This window comes from Cotesia glomerata, linkage group LG8 (genome assembly GCF_020080835.1).
Source record: "Cotesia glomerata isolate CgM1 linkage group LG8, MPM_Cglom_v2.3, whole genome shotgun sequence".
Lineage (NCBI taxonomy): Eukaryota > Metazoa > Arthropoda > Insecta > Hymenoptera > Braconidae > Cotesia > Cotesia glomerata.
Window position 1 is genome coordinate 2,863,544 of NC_058165.1, and position 16,458 is coordinate 2,880,001.

The 16,458-nt window shown below is 24.6% G+C and overlaps 1 protein-coding gene across 2 annotated transcripts in view; it reads right to left on the reverse strand.

Annotated features, from left to right (window-relative positions):
• Positions 1 to 6,453: 6,453 nt before the first annotated feature.
• LOC123270385 (histone acetyltransferase KAT7) overlaps positions 6,454 to 16,458 on the reverse strand; it is a 71,208-nt gene continuing 61,203 nt past the window's right edge. The window contains exons 10-12 of one of the 2 annotated variants that reach the window (XM_044736404.1): positions 10,173 to 10,319; positions 9,904 to 10,010; positions 6,454 to 7,616 (exon numbers count right to left, since the gene is read on the reverse strand). In XM_044736404.1, coding sequence (XP_044592339.1) covers positions 7,494 to 7,616; positions 9,904 to 10,010; positions 10,173 to 10,319 — 377 coding nt within the window. In that variant the 3' untranslated portion in view covers positions 6,454 to 7,493. Of the gene's footprint in view, positions 7,617 to 9,903; positions 10,011 to 10,172; positions 10,320 to 16,458 lie in introns of those variants that run through there. The other variant, XM_044736406.1, reaches the window with a different exon arrangement.

Sequence of the window (16,458 nt, forward strand, 5' to 3'; positions counted from 1 at the left end):
CATAACACTTCAATAATAATAATAATAATAATAAATAAAAAACGTTGATTTCTTCACAGGAATCCCAAATCAATCGACGAGAGTGCACCAAAAAAGGCTACTTGTAACGCGCGTTACTCGAGTACTTCCGGCTGTGAATTAATTAAGTAACCAGTCAGGTACCTGAAGTAGCGCGCGCCGCGAGCTAGTTAATGTCTTCTTGTCACACATACCAAGTTACCAACTAAAAGGAGTCTTACATACTAAGTTAATATACTAACTTAACATCGAGTTAGTCAGTGTTAAGAAAGCTCATGAAGAAAAAGATAACCAGAATAAACGAAGAAAAGAAGAAAAAGAAGAAGAAGAAGTAGAAGAAGAAGAAGAAGTAAAAGAGAAAAGAAGCGGAAGTATAAGACCTTGGGTGGTGAAACTAACCGAAGGTGAAAATAACCGACACCGGAAAGCACGGAGCACAATGAAAGCTAATGGTTAAGTATATATAAGTGTAAATATGAATATAAATATGAGAATGAAGTTTTTTTTTATCGCCGAGGAGGCTGCATGTTGATTGTACTTCATCAGGTGCTCTGGTAGATCGTAAACCCGGCACCTGTTGGAGCGCAATTCATATGACTGTGCCATTCCACATTATGTTCTTCATTTTATTATTATTATTAATATTATTATTATACGTGTCAGACCTTACATGTGTGAGTAATTATAGTTAATTTACCCTGTTAATTTTATCAGGTAATTGGAGAATTATATAAAATTAAGTGTACTGAAAAAAGAATTAATTAATTTAAGGATGTTCGAGCGAATTTAATGTAAAAAATAATTTCCAACTTTGTTTGAAATTATTAAATATACGTATAAATAAATACGTAATTTATCTAATCCGAAAATTTAAAAAAGATTCACCGTTTAGTTACTTAGATATTAAATTTTTAAAATCACATATTTTATCTCCTTATACACGGGCTCTTATGGCGGACAAACGTTTTGTCGAGACTTTAATTATTTTTTTCAATATTAACCTCCCAACTTTAACGGATAAAAAACTATACACAAGAAACTTGGATTATTGCAACATATAAAAACAATTTAATAATAATACATTACCGATATAATTTTTGAAATATTTAAAGTCAAATTTTATGTTTGTAACTGGTTTATCGTCAGCCATTTATTCGAATAAAGATTTGACAACATCGCGTCAACAGCTGAGAAAAAACAAAAGGATAGAAATATAGTTACAGAGAGAGAAATGTTTAACTCACACACTCATCCACGTCTCAGGTTATGGGTACAGTCAAGCGCGCTATTGCCAAATCTGTTTATTTATTCCGGCAAGTAATAAATACCAAAGTCATTTTATTACTTTACTTTATGAAATAAGTAAAAATCATCAATTATTAAATTGTTTAAATTATTTTAAATTAAAATAAAGAATTTTGACGAAAGATGGGAAGACTAAAATTAAAAAAAAATTTTAACACTATTTTGATTCATTAGTTACACTCGAACTTCCTGAAGGAGATCCAAAAAATTAATTTTAATAAAATTGAATTATTTTTTTATAGACATTCTTTACACTAGAAAGGTACTTGGATCTCTTTAATAATTAAAAATTAATTGGATCAAAAAGTTAATTTAAAAAAATTCCACTAGGTGGCTACGGCTCTCATAGTTAGAATTTTAAAATCTGAGTATTTAAAGAGATCTACGCGAAGTAGTAAAATTTTTAAAACTTCCTGAAAATTTGTAGATTCAAACTTCGTAAATAATTAATAAAAAAATTATAACAGTAGTTTTTCGGGGTTTAATAAAATAATTAGGTTTTAAAATTGTAATTTTTACATGTAAAATGGAGATTCCACCAGTTGGGTATTTGGTTAAGAATTTAATGCAATTAACGATTTAAAAAAAATTTTATTTCCATTGAATTTGATTGAAAAAATAATAAGCTAAAGATTGAAACAATAAAACAAGTAGCTTTCCGAACGTATTACGGAGATATTTTATATTTTTTATGAAAAATCACTCGGAACTTGCGTTGTTTAAAGTCTTGTATTTGACTTGGCAACACCGCTTGCTTAGTTACCCATGCGCATAAGTAACCGCGATTTTTTAAATGCTAGAAGATCTTAGTCATTTTAGTTAGACAGTAAACATAAATAAATTTTAAAGTTAGGGACGCTCTTTTTGTGTTGTCAAGTGTATACCGGTAATTCAGAGTGCTAGATTTTTTATTAGTTAATTAAATGTTAATAATTATTTAATGAGTAAATTTATCGGAAATTCGCTCAAAAATGTTATTAATTAATTTAAAAATTAATTTTAAGATAAAAGTATTTCTACGTATTATTTTTTTTAGACATTCTTTACACTAGAAGGGTACTTGGATCTCCTTAATAATTAAAAATAAATTGGATCAAAAAGTTAGTTTTAAAAAATTCCACTAGGTGGCTACGGCTCTCATAGTTAGAATTTTAAAATCCGAGTATTTAAAGAGATCCATCGTAAGTAGTAAAATTTTTAAAACTTCCTGAAAATTTGTATATTCAATCTACGTAGCCTAATAATTAATAAAAGAAATTTCTTTTCTTATATAAAATTTAATTATCTAGAAAAAATGTACTTATTAATTTTCTCTTATCTCTAATAGTTAACGATACACGGAAAGAAAATTGAAGGAGTTTTTACTATTTTACTATTGTAATTTTTACTAAATAAAATAGTAACGGTGGACTGTACTTCTCATTTAGTAATTTTTACGATCTACTATTGTAAATTTTATCCAACAAATAAGACTAGCAAGAGTCTTAAAAAGTCGATTACTATAGAGCAAATTATACAATATGTGTTTGTGAACTTTACAATTCAACTATTGTAAAAATTCACCCTTGGTTTTTTTAAAAGAAATATTAGGGAGGGAGAGAGATAGAAGGTTGGACTAATTGGTACCTGTTCAGTAATCGAAAAAAGAAACCGACCTTTTCGTGCTATCTGGGAATCGAACCCAGAACTCTGTGTTGGCAGCCAGAGACTCTCCCTCTACGCTATCCGAGGTAAACTAAGACCTATATCCTTTAACATTTACATAAACTCAGAGTCTAGTGCTGTGCACGGCCATCACTCACTAATTGAGAAACATTCCAATTCAACTATTGTAAAATTTGCTATAGTTCTATTGGAAAGATACAGAGGCAGCACTGGAAATTTTCATCTCTTACTTTTTACAATAGTAATATTGTATTTTTTAATGAATAAATAGTATTTTTTCTTCTAAAATATTTGACAATTAATAGTAATAAAAGTATAGTCCAGCTTTACAATAGTTGTATCGTAAATTTTCCCAGAAATTTATTCCCGTGTATAGAATTTTTTTTATAAAAAAAAATTCAATGAGACTAACAATTTTATAAAACAATATAATAAATTATTAAAAATTTTTTAATATAATTTAATAATTGTTATTATATTAATTAATACGTCACTGTGAAATTAAATTTTCATTTAACTCCTGACCGTGAAAATAGATGCATGGGATAGGTCAACATCCGCCGGCGCTTGTACAGGGTTAGTGTTCTGAAAATCATTGTCTCCGATTGTGCTAATATAATAAGTCGAAGGTTTTTCAATTTATAAAATTTATTTTCAACTCTTTTACTTAAAAAATACTAAGAAGATAAATATATTTTTATATTTTTTTTAAGTGTAAGAACAAAAAAAATTAAGCTGTAAAAAATTAAACATAATAAATGTTTAATAAATTAAAAGACAATTATAAAATTTTTTATAAAAGAATCTTATTTTTTAAATAATTAAGAAGTAAATAATGTTAATTTAGTTAAGAGAAAGTCATTGTAAGTACTTACAATAAAAAAAAAAAATTAATTTGTTCAAAATTTTAAACAATTTTATTTCTTCACTGAAGAAAATTTTTTTCACTGTAATTTTGTTGTTGAAAAAAAATTTGACTGAAAAAAATAATTTTGAATAGAAAATTTGTTCATTTTTTTCCAAAATTTAAAAAATTTTATAAGAAAGTTATTGTGAAAAAAATTTTTATTTCTTCAGCTAAAAAATAAAATTTTAAACAAATTTAATTTTTTATTAAATTGCTCTTTTTTTTTTAAATAAATTTTTTTTTCTCACTGTATTAAATTAAATAAAAAAAACATGGTACTTTAATATTTTATTATTTACGTAATTAATAAGTAATTCATAAGAGGTTTTTTTAAAAATTTTGTTTTGCAGCCTCATTATTTATCCAAATTCGTATAAAACAGTAAAAAATTCTGCGTCAAAAAAATTTGTTTCAAATTTTTTTGTATTAAAGAAATTAACAAAATTTTTAAAAGCAAATTAATAAAAAAAAAAACCAATATATTTGTAAACTACTTGTTTTTAATTTATGTATAAGATATTAAATTAAAAAAAAAAATTATTGTAAAATTTTAAAATAAATTTTTTATAAATAAATAAAAATAATCTTCTATTTATTTGTATTTCTTCTTCTTAAAATTAAATTATGAATTTTATTATTTATAATTGATATTTTGAATTAAAATAAAATCATTTTATTTTAAATAATTCTTAAAAAAGTTAAAACATTATTTTTTATTAAAATAATTATTGATTAAAATTTTGTAAAATAAAAAAATTAAATTGAACTTATTAAAAAATTATTTTTTAGTAAAATAAATTCTTAATTAAAATTTTGTAAAATTAAAAATACAATTAGACTTATTAAAAAATTATTTTTTATTAAAATAAATTATTAACTAAAATTCTGTAAAATTAAAAAAAAAATTATTTTTTAGTAAAATAAATTATTAATTAAAATTTTGTGAAATTAAAAATAAAAATTGAACTTATTAAAAAATTTAATTGGTTTAATAATTATAAAAAAAATATTTATAATTTTTAAGTAGACCATCAGAGTGATTTTTAACTTCCTGAGTCGTGAACAAAGAAATATTTATAAAATAAAAAAAAAAAAACTTAAAAAACGGTAAAAAAATTTTCAATTATTTACTCACATCACGTTATTGCAAAAATTGTCGGTTACATTTTGTCGCTTATTATACATCATGATTCACGACGTACCGTGTATATTTATCAACTTTCCCTTCAAGTTATACGGCATTAAATACATTAATACAAGCCCATCCGTAGTTATACATACTTTTAGATTTATATGTGTATATATATATACTTGATGAGGACAACGAGAATGAAAGAGAAGGACGTGCGAATATGGTCGTTCCGATTTCATTGGTGAATTCCAGTTTACCACCATCAACGTTGACCTAGATTTCATGACCGTCACGAATTAATCGTTAGACCGTAATTTCTGGAAGTCCTTTTTTTGGTTTTAATGTTATGTATAAATACTTAAATATATTCTCTAGTCAAAATTTTATTCGATACGATATTGAACAGCCTTTTTTTTTATTTTAGATTTGTCCTCGTACCATTGCCAGATGTCATGTAAAAGTTGTTCCTAAATATAGAACGCTCCACGCTAAATATACCAGCTTTTGTTTCTTCTTTTGTTCCTGAGATTTATTTGTGATTTTTTTTAAATAGAATTTTAAAATAAATCATTTCTTCTTTTAAATCAATCATTTTTTGTTCTTTTCATCGTTTCTGATAAAGAAATTAATTTTTAAACGAAATTTAAAACTGGTTAAAATGTTGTTCCTGCTGGAACTGATGACGCGCATGCGCAGTATAAATAATAGCGTTATCAACAATATTAGAAACAAAAAAATTTTTTTTATCGACACTACATTAATATTACTATTCTAATACTATTATTGTTCAGTTTTAATGTTATTTTTTATTTATTTATTTTTTTAATTTTTTAATAATAATAATAATTTTTGTAATGAAAATAAATCATTTCTTCTTTTAAATCAATCATTTTTTGTTCTTTTCATCGTTTCTGATCAAGAAATTAATTTTTAAACGAAATTTAAAACTGTATAAAATTTTGTTCCTGCTGGAACTGATAACGCGCATGCGCAGTATAGGTACTAGCGTTATTAACGATATTAGACACAAAAAAATGTTTTTTATAGATTCTACATTAATATTACTATTCTAATACTATGATTGTACACTTTTGATGATAATTTTTTTTTTTAATAATTTTTTTATCAAAAATAAATCATTTCTTCTTTTAAATTGGTAATTTTTATTGTTTCTTATAAAAAAATCAATTTTTAAACTAAATATAAAACTATATGAAATATTGTTCCTGCTGGAACTGTAGGAACAGTTGCCGCACATGCGCAATAGAAGCACTAGCGTTACCAACTGTAATTTAAACAAAAACAAACTTTTGATAGATACTAAATTAATTTTTCAATTTGAACTTTATTATAACACACTTTTAATGTTAATTTATTTTTAAATATTTTTTATAGTAAAAATAAATCACTTCTTCTTATAAGACAGTTATTTTCTTGTTCCTTATGAAAAAATTAGTCAGAGATTAATTTTTCAACAAAATATAAAACTGTATGAAATGTTGTTCCTGCTGGAACAGCAGGAACTGATGCCGCGCATGCGCAATAGAAGCACTAGCTTAACCAACAATATTAGAAACAAAATAAAGTTTTTGACAAATACTACATATTAGTCTTTTAATTATAACACAATTTTACTGTAAAAAAACAATATTAATCAATTTTTATAAACATAATAAATGTTCCAAGTACTATTTTAGTGTCGCAAAAATTTTTCTTTAAAACCTAAAACACTTGCAAACATAATATATAATTGCCAAAGAATCATGAAGACACATTAGTACACATATCTAGTATGTTAATTCATAAGTACTTAATGGAATAATAACGTTATGGAGGGTCTTTTACACATATGTAATATATACATCTAGTAGTGGTCACTGACTAGACATTAGACAGTATTACAAGTAGAATAAAAAAATACAAGTAAAGAGTAAAGAGGGTTGTTACTTCCTAATGCAATTACTATGAGGGCACTCTACGCGTATAATAAAACACCGTCTGGTACACGTGTGTAATAATAATTTTTCTTAATGATATTCATTTATTCTCATATATATATTTTTATTATCTACTAGATTGCTTCAACGGTTTTTAAAACTAACCATACGTGTTATTTAATAATTATTCATATAAAAAATTTTTTTTATTTAATTTTAATAATTATTATTAATTATTAATATATATTACACGTCACATAAGGAATTTTATAACATTAGAAATGTTAATAAAAATAATGTTAAATATTTTGTACATTTTTTTTTAAAATTCAACAATAATAGATCTATTATTTATTACACTTATTATTATTATTTATACTATACTTTTATTTACAATTACGTCTTAACTATTTCTTCTTGAAGAAACTCGTTAAGGCACATATTTATTTTTTAAGTTTAAAATAAAATAATTTTCATGCAAAAAATTTGTTAAAAAAATTATTTTTACTTATTTTAAAAATTTTCTAATTCAATTTGAGGTCGACGACGTCTTTGGTGGCTGGAACGGGTTCCATTTGAGACATTCAGGATCTATTTCTTTGTAGACTGGCCCGCGGCGTTTGACACGTTCTTTGTAGTCGTCAATCACGTCCTGAATACAGTTAATAGCTTATTTTATTTTTTTGAAATTTATAAATTAAGGATATCTGTTAATAAAATCGACGACGAGTCTGCGCGTCGTCTTTGCTGTTACATTGATCGCTATTTTCCAATACAATACAATACTATACTATTACATGTACGTCTATATATAGTTATCGTAGGTATGTAATAAAATATATATGTTGTTACAATGAAGACTATAAATAACTTTGTGGTATTAAATATTTTTTTAAGAGTTAAAAATTTATTTTACTTCACAGAATATTATTAAATTTTTTAGAAAAAAATGATTAAAAATTTGGCAATTTAATTTATATTTTAAAAGAAATACTAATGAATAAATAAAATTTTGCGTTATTAAACAAGGACTTTTGTGAAATTGCACTGTATTTTTTTAAATATTGACGTTTTTGAAGATATAAGCTCATCTTGATGTTACATTTATCGAGAGCTTTCATTTGAGTACCCACATGACATTTTTTTTTATATATATATTTCATATATATAGTATTTGTGGGATATATAATATATATAAAATATACGAAAAATTGATGTGGGTACTCAAATAAAAGGTCTCGATGAGTGTATTATAGAGATGAGCTTATATATTAATAAATGTCAGTAGTTACAAAGATACAACGTCATTCCTTAATTATTGATATTATTAAAGGTATTAGCTCATCTTGATGTTACACTCATTAAGACCTTTCATTTGAGTACCCACATGAAATTTTTTATATATTTCATATATATGGTATTTGTGGGATATATAATATATATAAAATATATGAAAAATTTATGTGGGTACTCGAATGAAAGGTCTCGATGAGTGTATTATAGAGATGAGCTTATATATTAATAAATGTCAGTAGTTACAAAGATACAACGTCATTCCTTAATTATTGATATTATTAAAGGTATTAGCTCATCTTGATGTTACACTCATTAAGACCTGTCATTTGAGTACCCACATGACATTTTTTATATATTTCATATATATGGTATTTGTGGGATATATAATATATATAAAATATATGAAAAATTTATGTGGGTACTCGAATGAAAGGTCTCGATGAGTGTAATATAAAGATGAGCTTATATCTTGACAAATGTCAGTAGTTAGCAAGATACAACATCATTTCTTAATTATGGATATTTATAAAGATATAAGCTCATTCTGATGTTACACTCATCGAGAGCTTTCATTTGAGTACCCACATAGAATTTTTTATATATTTTATATATATGATATTTATGGAATATATAATATATATAAATATATGAAAAATTGATGTGGGTAATCAAATGAAAGGTCTCGATGAGTGTAATGTCGGGGTGAGTTTATAACCTTAAAAATGTGAATATTTGACAAGATACAAGGTTATTTTTTAATTATTGATATTTTTAAAGATATAAGCTCATTCTGATATTACACTCATCAAGAGCTTTCATTAGAGTACTCACATGGCATTTTTTTATATATTTCATATATATGATATTTGTGGAATATATAATATATATAAAATATATGAAAAATTGATGTTGGTACTCAAATGAAAGGTCTTGATGAGTGTAATATAAAGATGAGCTTATATATTGACAAATGTCATTAGTTAGCAAAATACATGGTCATTTCTCAATTAATGATATTTTTAAAGATATGAGCTCATCTTGATGTTACAGTCATCGAAAGCTTTCATTTGAGTACCCACATGCATTTTGATATATTTTTCATATATTTATATATATATATAATATATATAAATATATGAAAAATTGATGTGGGTACTCAAATGAAAGGTCTCGATGAGTGTAATGCCGGGGTGAGCTTATATCTTTAAAAATGTCAATAGTTCACGAGAAACAAGGTCATTTTACTAAATTTGACTAGAAAAAAACTGATTTCATCATATGACTATCCTTGACACAATATTTTTCTTATCTCTTAATAATATAGATTATAAATGTTTTATAAATTTTTTTAATCTATAAAATTATAATAAAAATTTTTCATTATAAAACTTTCTATTTTTCTTACTATTGACTTTTCTCTGTAAGTTTTTATTAAAAAGAAAAAAAAAGTTTAATAATTAAACTTGAGTCAATATGTAAATATATAAAGTGTATAAATATTAGAAAATGTATATATTTTTTAAAAGTTTGTAATAAAAAAAAAAAAAAAATTTTAAATAATATTGTTTAAAAAAAAAAAAAATTTTTTAATTCGATAAGAAAATGTTTTTTAAAAGATTGAAAATGATAAATAATGATCTCACCTGTTTCTTTAGAATGATGTGTTTACCCTTCCAGTACTTCATCATTCCCAGAGCTTGTAATGTACTGACGATATCGTAAGTTTCGATAGCCATCTCCTTGCTAATGTCTACATTTATAAATGTTTAGCATTTTATTAAACTTCTGGTTATTGTTTCTCAATGAAATAAAAATAATAATAATAACAATAAATATGTAAAGGTAAGTAAATAGTAAATGGTAAATGGTAAATGGTAATGGGAATGTAAATGACGATAAGATTGAAACAAACCTTTTACAGATAATTCCTTGCCTCCAAAATGACAAAGATACTGCAATAATACGTCCTTCCAGTAACTTCGATAGGAAATGAGACCTAGATCAGACAATGGTTTTTCCGGTGAGCCTATTTTCTTCTCTACTCGCGTTAGAAGATAACCTGTAATGGAAAAAATTTTTATTTATTTTATTATTTCTTATAAATAAAACATTGATAACAATAATAATCATTCTAGTTAATTCTAAAATGTTCTAGCTCTAGTTACATAATTAAGAAATAACCTTGTAATTTGTGAACTATTGACATTTTTAAAGATATAAGCTCATCTTGACATTACACTCATCGAGACCTTTCATTTGAGTACCCACATCAATTTTTCATATATTTTATATATTTATATATATATTATATATATGCATATATAAAAAATATATAGAATGCATGTAGGTACTCAAATAAAAGCTCTTGATGAGTGTAACATCAGGATGAGCTTATATCTTTAAAAATGTCAGTAATTAAGAAATTACTTGGTATCTTGTGAAATGTTGAAATTTTTTAGAATATAAGTTCATCCTGATGTTACACTCATCGAGACCTTTCATTTGAGTACTCACATAAATTTTTCATATATTTATATATATTATATATATGTATATATGAAAAATATATATCAAAATGCATGTGGATACTCAAATAAAAGCTCTTGATGAGTGTAACATCAGAATGAGCTTATATCTTTAAAAATGTCAGTAATTAAGAATTGACCTTGTATCTTGTTAAATATTGACATTATTAAAGATATAAACTTACTCCGACATTACACTCATCGAGACCTTTCATTTGAGTACCTACATCAATTTTTCATATATTTTATATATTTATATATATATTATATATATGTATATATAAAAAATATATGAAAAATTGATGTAGGTACTCAAATGAAAGGTCTCAATGAGTGTCACATCAGGATGAGCTTATATCTTTAAAAATGTCAGTAATTAAGAAATTATTTGGTATCATGTGAAATATTGAAATTTTTTAGAATATGTTCATCCCGATGTTACACTCATCGAGACCTTTCATTTGAGTACCCACATCAATTCTTCACATATTTCATATATATTATATATATGTATATATAAAAAATATATAAAAATGCATGTGGGTATTCAAATAAAAGTTCTTGATGAGTGTAACATCAGGATGAGCTTATATCTTTAAAAATGTCAGTAATTAAGAAATTACTTGGTATCTTGTGAAATATTGAAATTTTTTAGAATATAAGTTCGTCCTGATGTTACACTCATCGAGACCTTTTATTTGAATACTCACATCAATTTTTCATATATTTTATATATTTATATATATATTATATATATGTATATATGAAACATATATCAAATGAGTTGATATCTTTAAAAATGTCAATAGTTAAGAAAGTACAATGCAATTTAAGAAAAGTCAATATTTAATAAAGCAAAATTTTATTTATTATAGTTCGCAATTACTCGACAGTCACTTAGTGACTGCAGGTTGCTAGTTATTACTATTACTATCATTATTATTATTATTATTATTATTATTATTATTCTGCAGTACGAAAATTTGATAATAATAATAATTGAAAATTTTATTGAGTTATAAATTTAAACAATATAAAAAAATATAACAATACAATTTTCATGATCACAAGTAATTATAATTATATTATATAAAATTAATGGCTATTTTTATGTGATCCATTGTTGATATAATTGTCCGTATTTTACATTTAATGTATTGATCAGTAAGCGGAACAGTGCAATTGTGTAATCCATAAATATATGTCAGTATGCAATTAAATCCACTACATTTATTATCACCACTATATATATTTATATATTTATCTCTATATTAATTATTATTTTATTTTTATTACCGCGTATTTTCGCTAACATTGTTAAAAATTACGTTCAAGATTAAAGATTAAATGTTTGTTTATGTAATCCCAGATTAACCTATTATTTTATTTTATTTTTTTATTTATTGAGTGTTTATGAATAAAGCGACCTTCTGTTAGCTAGTATGTTAAATATATAAAATGCTTTAAAACTTGTACTTTGATTTCTAATATTAAAATTTAATTTTCATTCAAATTTACCGCGCTTTCTTTTAGTTACCCCACGCTACCGCTCAAGCGCTGGTTACGCACAAAGAAGAAATGATATTAATAAAAAATTAGTAATTTATGGATAATTTACAATAAATATATGGTACATTTTTAAGCGTAAGTGCAAAAATTTTTTTTTAAATCGAAATCTTTATTAATTGCCATAAAATTTTGTAATTTTCTAAGAATACTTTAAAAAGATCCACGTAAAGTAATAAAATTTTTTGAAACTTCCTGAAAATTTGTAAATTCAATCTACGTAAATAATTAATAAAAAAATTATAACAGTAGGTTTTCAGGGTTTAATCAAATAATTAAGTTTGAAAATTGTAATTTTTACATGTAAAATGGAGATTCCACCAGTTGGGTATTTGGTTAAGAATTTAATGCAATTAACGATTTTTAAAAAATTTTATTTTCATGGAATTTGATTGAAAAAATAATAAGCTAAAGATTAAAACATTAAAAAAAGTAGCTTTCCGAACGTATTACGGAGATATTTTATATTTTTTATGAAAAATCACTCGGAACTTGCGTTGTTTAAAGTCTTGTATTTGACTTGGCAACACCGCTAGCGCAGTTACCCAAAGCATAAGTAACCGCGGTTTTTTAAATCCTAGAAGATCTTAGTCATTTTAGTTAGACAGTAAACTATGTAGGGTAGAAGTACTTCTACCCAGGGGCTGCTCACTTCTGACCCTCACCATACCCAATTTTGTCATTTGCAAAGACGAAGGACTACAACTTAAGAAAATGAAATTTTCCCTATATTTATTTCTGAAATATGGCAGCACTTCTAATAATAATAATATTCGAAATCCACAACCGGAAAATAACAATCCGCCATTCTTGTGGCCACTATTATTGCGATTACATGTGTTGATTTTGGTTATCTCGAATTTTTTGCGATTTGAAGCGTTATTCTTGACTTTTTATTATTATTCAGCTATCTCTAAACTCTAATTACTATTTGAGCCTATTTCTTAAATCAATAATTAATTTTTTCAAAGTCTTTTTAAATTTATTCTTTAGTAAAGTTTTATAACCTCTAACTTTTGCTATTGTTTACTTTGCGTTTGTTAATATTATTGCTGTCCAATTTTTTATTTAATAATTCACATTTATTTATTTTCTTTTTTAGAAACTTTTTTCTTTTATTTATATTATATTAATTAAATATTAAATCATTATTTTTTTGTATATTGTGAAATCACATTTTTTTATTTCCTTTTGTGAAAAAAAATGTAAATAAATTCCTGATTAAGTCTACACATCATCAAATATATTACTATTATTATTATTATTATTATTATTAATTTATTATAAACAATAAGAATGATTTATTTTTGTTATTTATTAATCAATGACTTATCAACTTATAATAAAAGCCAAAATAATTTATTCCGTAGTTTTTTTTTCTCCTAAGTATAAATTTTGCTCATTTATTTATTATAAAAAAAAAAAAAAAAAAAAAGAAAGAAAACAATTTTGACATTACTTTAATTTTATTATTTATTTTGAAAAAAATAAAAAAAAAAAAAAATTCCACGGTAGCAAAATTCGAACGTGCGCCTGAACGTTGACAAGTCTTTCAGCGTCCCTCAGAGCTATCTCAGCTTACAACCAAATATCACATTAAGTAAATTTTAAGCCTCGAGCGTAAGTGGGTTTGTTTATTATTATTTATTATTTGGTGTATTTACTATTCATTTATTGTTTTATTGATGATTTTTTATTTTTCAACTGACTTCTATTGATATTTTATTATTTGTTATCATAATTCCAATAATAATTTATTATTTCGTTCCAATTTCCGCGCCTAAATTCTCTCCAATCACGTTACTCAATAGAGGGCGCTCTCAATTTCCTAAAAACTGCTGACATTTTTTCTACACTAACAAAAAAAAAACTATAGATACATAGTGATTTCAATTTTGTAGTGGTATGAATGAATCTTTGCAAAGACAAAATTCGGTCCCATCTAAAAGCATTGAGTGAGCAGCCCCTGCTTCTACCCTCCATACAGTAAACATAAATTAATTTGAAAGTTAGGGACACTCTTTTTGTGTTGTCAAGTGTATACCGGTAATTCAGAGTGCTATATTTTTTATTAGTCAATTAAATGTTAATAATTATTTAATGAGTAAATTTTTCGGAAATTTCCTCAAAAATGTTATTAAAGATTTTAAAAATTAATTTTAAGATAACAAGAGGATTTCTACGTATTATTGTTTTATAGACATTCTTTACACTAGGAGGGTACTTGGATCTCCTTAATAATAAAAAATAAATTGGATTAAAAAGTTAGTTTAAAAAAATTCCACTAGGTGGCTACGGCTCTCATAGTTAGAGTTTTAAAATCTGAGTATTTAAGGAGATCCACGCGAAGTAGTCAAATTTTTTAAATTAAAGCTAGAAGGATTTATTTATATTTAATAAGCTTTATTAACTTAATTAATGATTTTTAAACGTAGGATTTAATAAATATTTATTAAGAGTTAATAAATTATTTATTAAATACGATTTATTAAATGTTAATGAATATTTGTTAACAGTTAACAAATATTTATCAACAGTTCATAATTAATTTATTAAATAAAATTTAAAAATTGTTAATAAATATTTAATAATGGTTAATGAATATTTGTTAACTGTTAACAAATATTTATTTAAAATAAAAAGCAAAAATAGCAATTTTCTTCTGACACTTTATAACTCTATAGCTGGAATTCATTATAATAATTAAATTCACTAAATAAATTAACATTTTTAATATTTAAAAATATAAAAGATAATTATGAGCTGTGATAGAATTTGCTATTTTACAATAAACGTTATTATAATGTAATATAATTAATGCAAATAATTTATAAAGATGATTTTTATTTATAAGCAATCTTTATATCATATTTTATTGCAAGCCAAACAAATTCACTCAAAAAAATATTTATTAACTGTTAATAAATATTTGTTAACTATTAATAAATACTTATTAACTATTAATAAATGTACTTTCCTCCCAAATAAATATTTATTCAATGTCAAAAAATATTTATTAAAATTTAATAAATTAAATAATTGTCTTCAAATAAATTAAATTATTAATAGTTAATAAATCCTTCTATCAGTGTAAAGATACCAAATATGAAATGTATGAATATGAATGTACATATAGAATGAAAACAATAAAAGAAACAAAAGATATAACTTTTTGAAGTGGATACAAAGGGTAGAGTTGGTTTGGCATTGTGTCGATAAAATTCGACGGGTTTGATGAATTTGTTGGGATTGTCCGTCGAGTTTAGGGATTAGTTTAAATTAAATTCGATTGAATGAACACACAATTTGTGGATAGAAATGGCTTAAGAGTTAACATAAAGAGGGATAGATAAATAAAGTGTATAAATAACAAGGAGGAGAGAGAAAGAGAGGAGGGAAGATAATCGAATGATAAATTAAACGAACAAGAGCGAGATAGGTAAAAAGAAATTTATTTGACTTTGGGTTTGGACGTAAATAAAAAAGACAAAGAGAAGACAATGAAAAAAAGAGGGAATACAAGAGTTGTGTATAGGGACAGTGATGATGAGTGTGAAGAAGAGATCAGTGACCGGTAGAGGATGAGACGTCTGGCCCTGATGCTTAGTTGAACGATCGTTCCACCTCGTTACACCGAGGAATTGTAATGACGCGAATCCGCGAGGCTCCCTCATTGGCTACTCACTTTTTGAGCCGTGAGGCGAATAAAATACTACCGATACAATCATTACAATCATTGATAATTCTGATTATAATGACTACTACCTCTAACAAGTCATACTAATTTTTGTTTCATTTTTAGACATGAATCATTTTTCGTGAGATTGATTTAAATTATGTAGGTAATTAAAGTATAGCCTTGCTTGGAAAAAATGTTATTATTATTTGACATTTTTCAATTTTTAACAAGAGTAATAATAATAATTAGCAACCTTGCAGTCACTACGTGACTGCAGTGGATTGTGAACTGTGAATAAATAAAATTTTGGTTTATTAATTAATGACTTTCATTGAATTGCACTGTACTTTCTCAATTATTGACGTTTTTAAAGATATAAGCTCATCCCGATATTACGCTCATCAAGAGCTTTTATTTGAGTACCCACA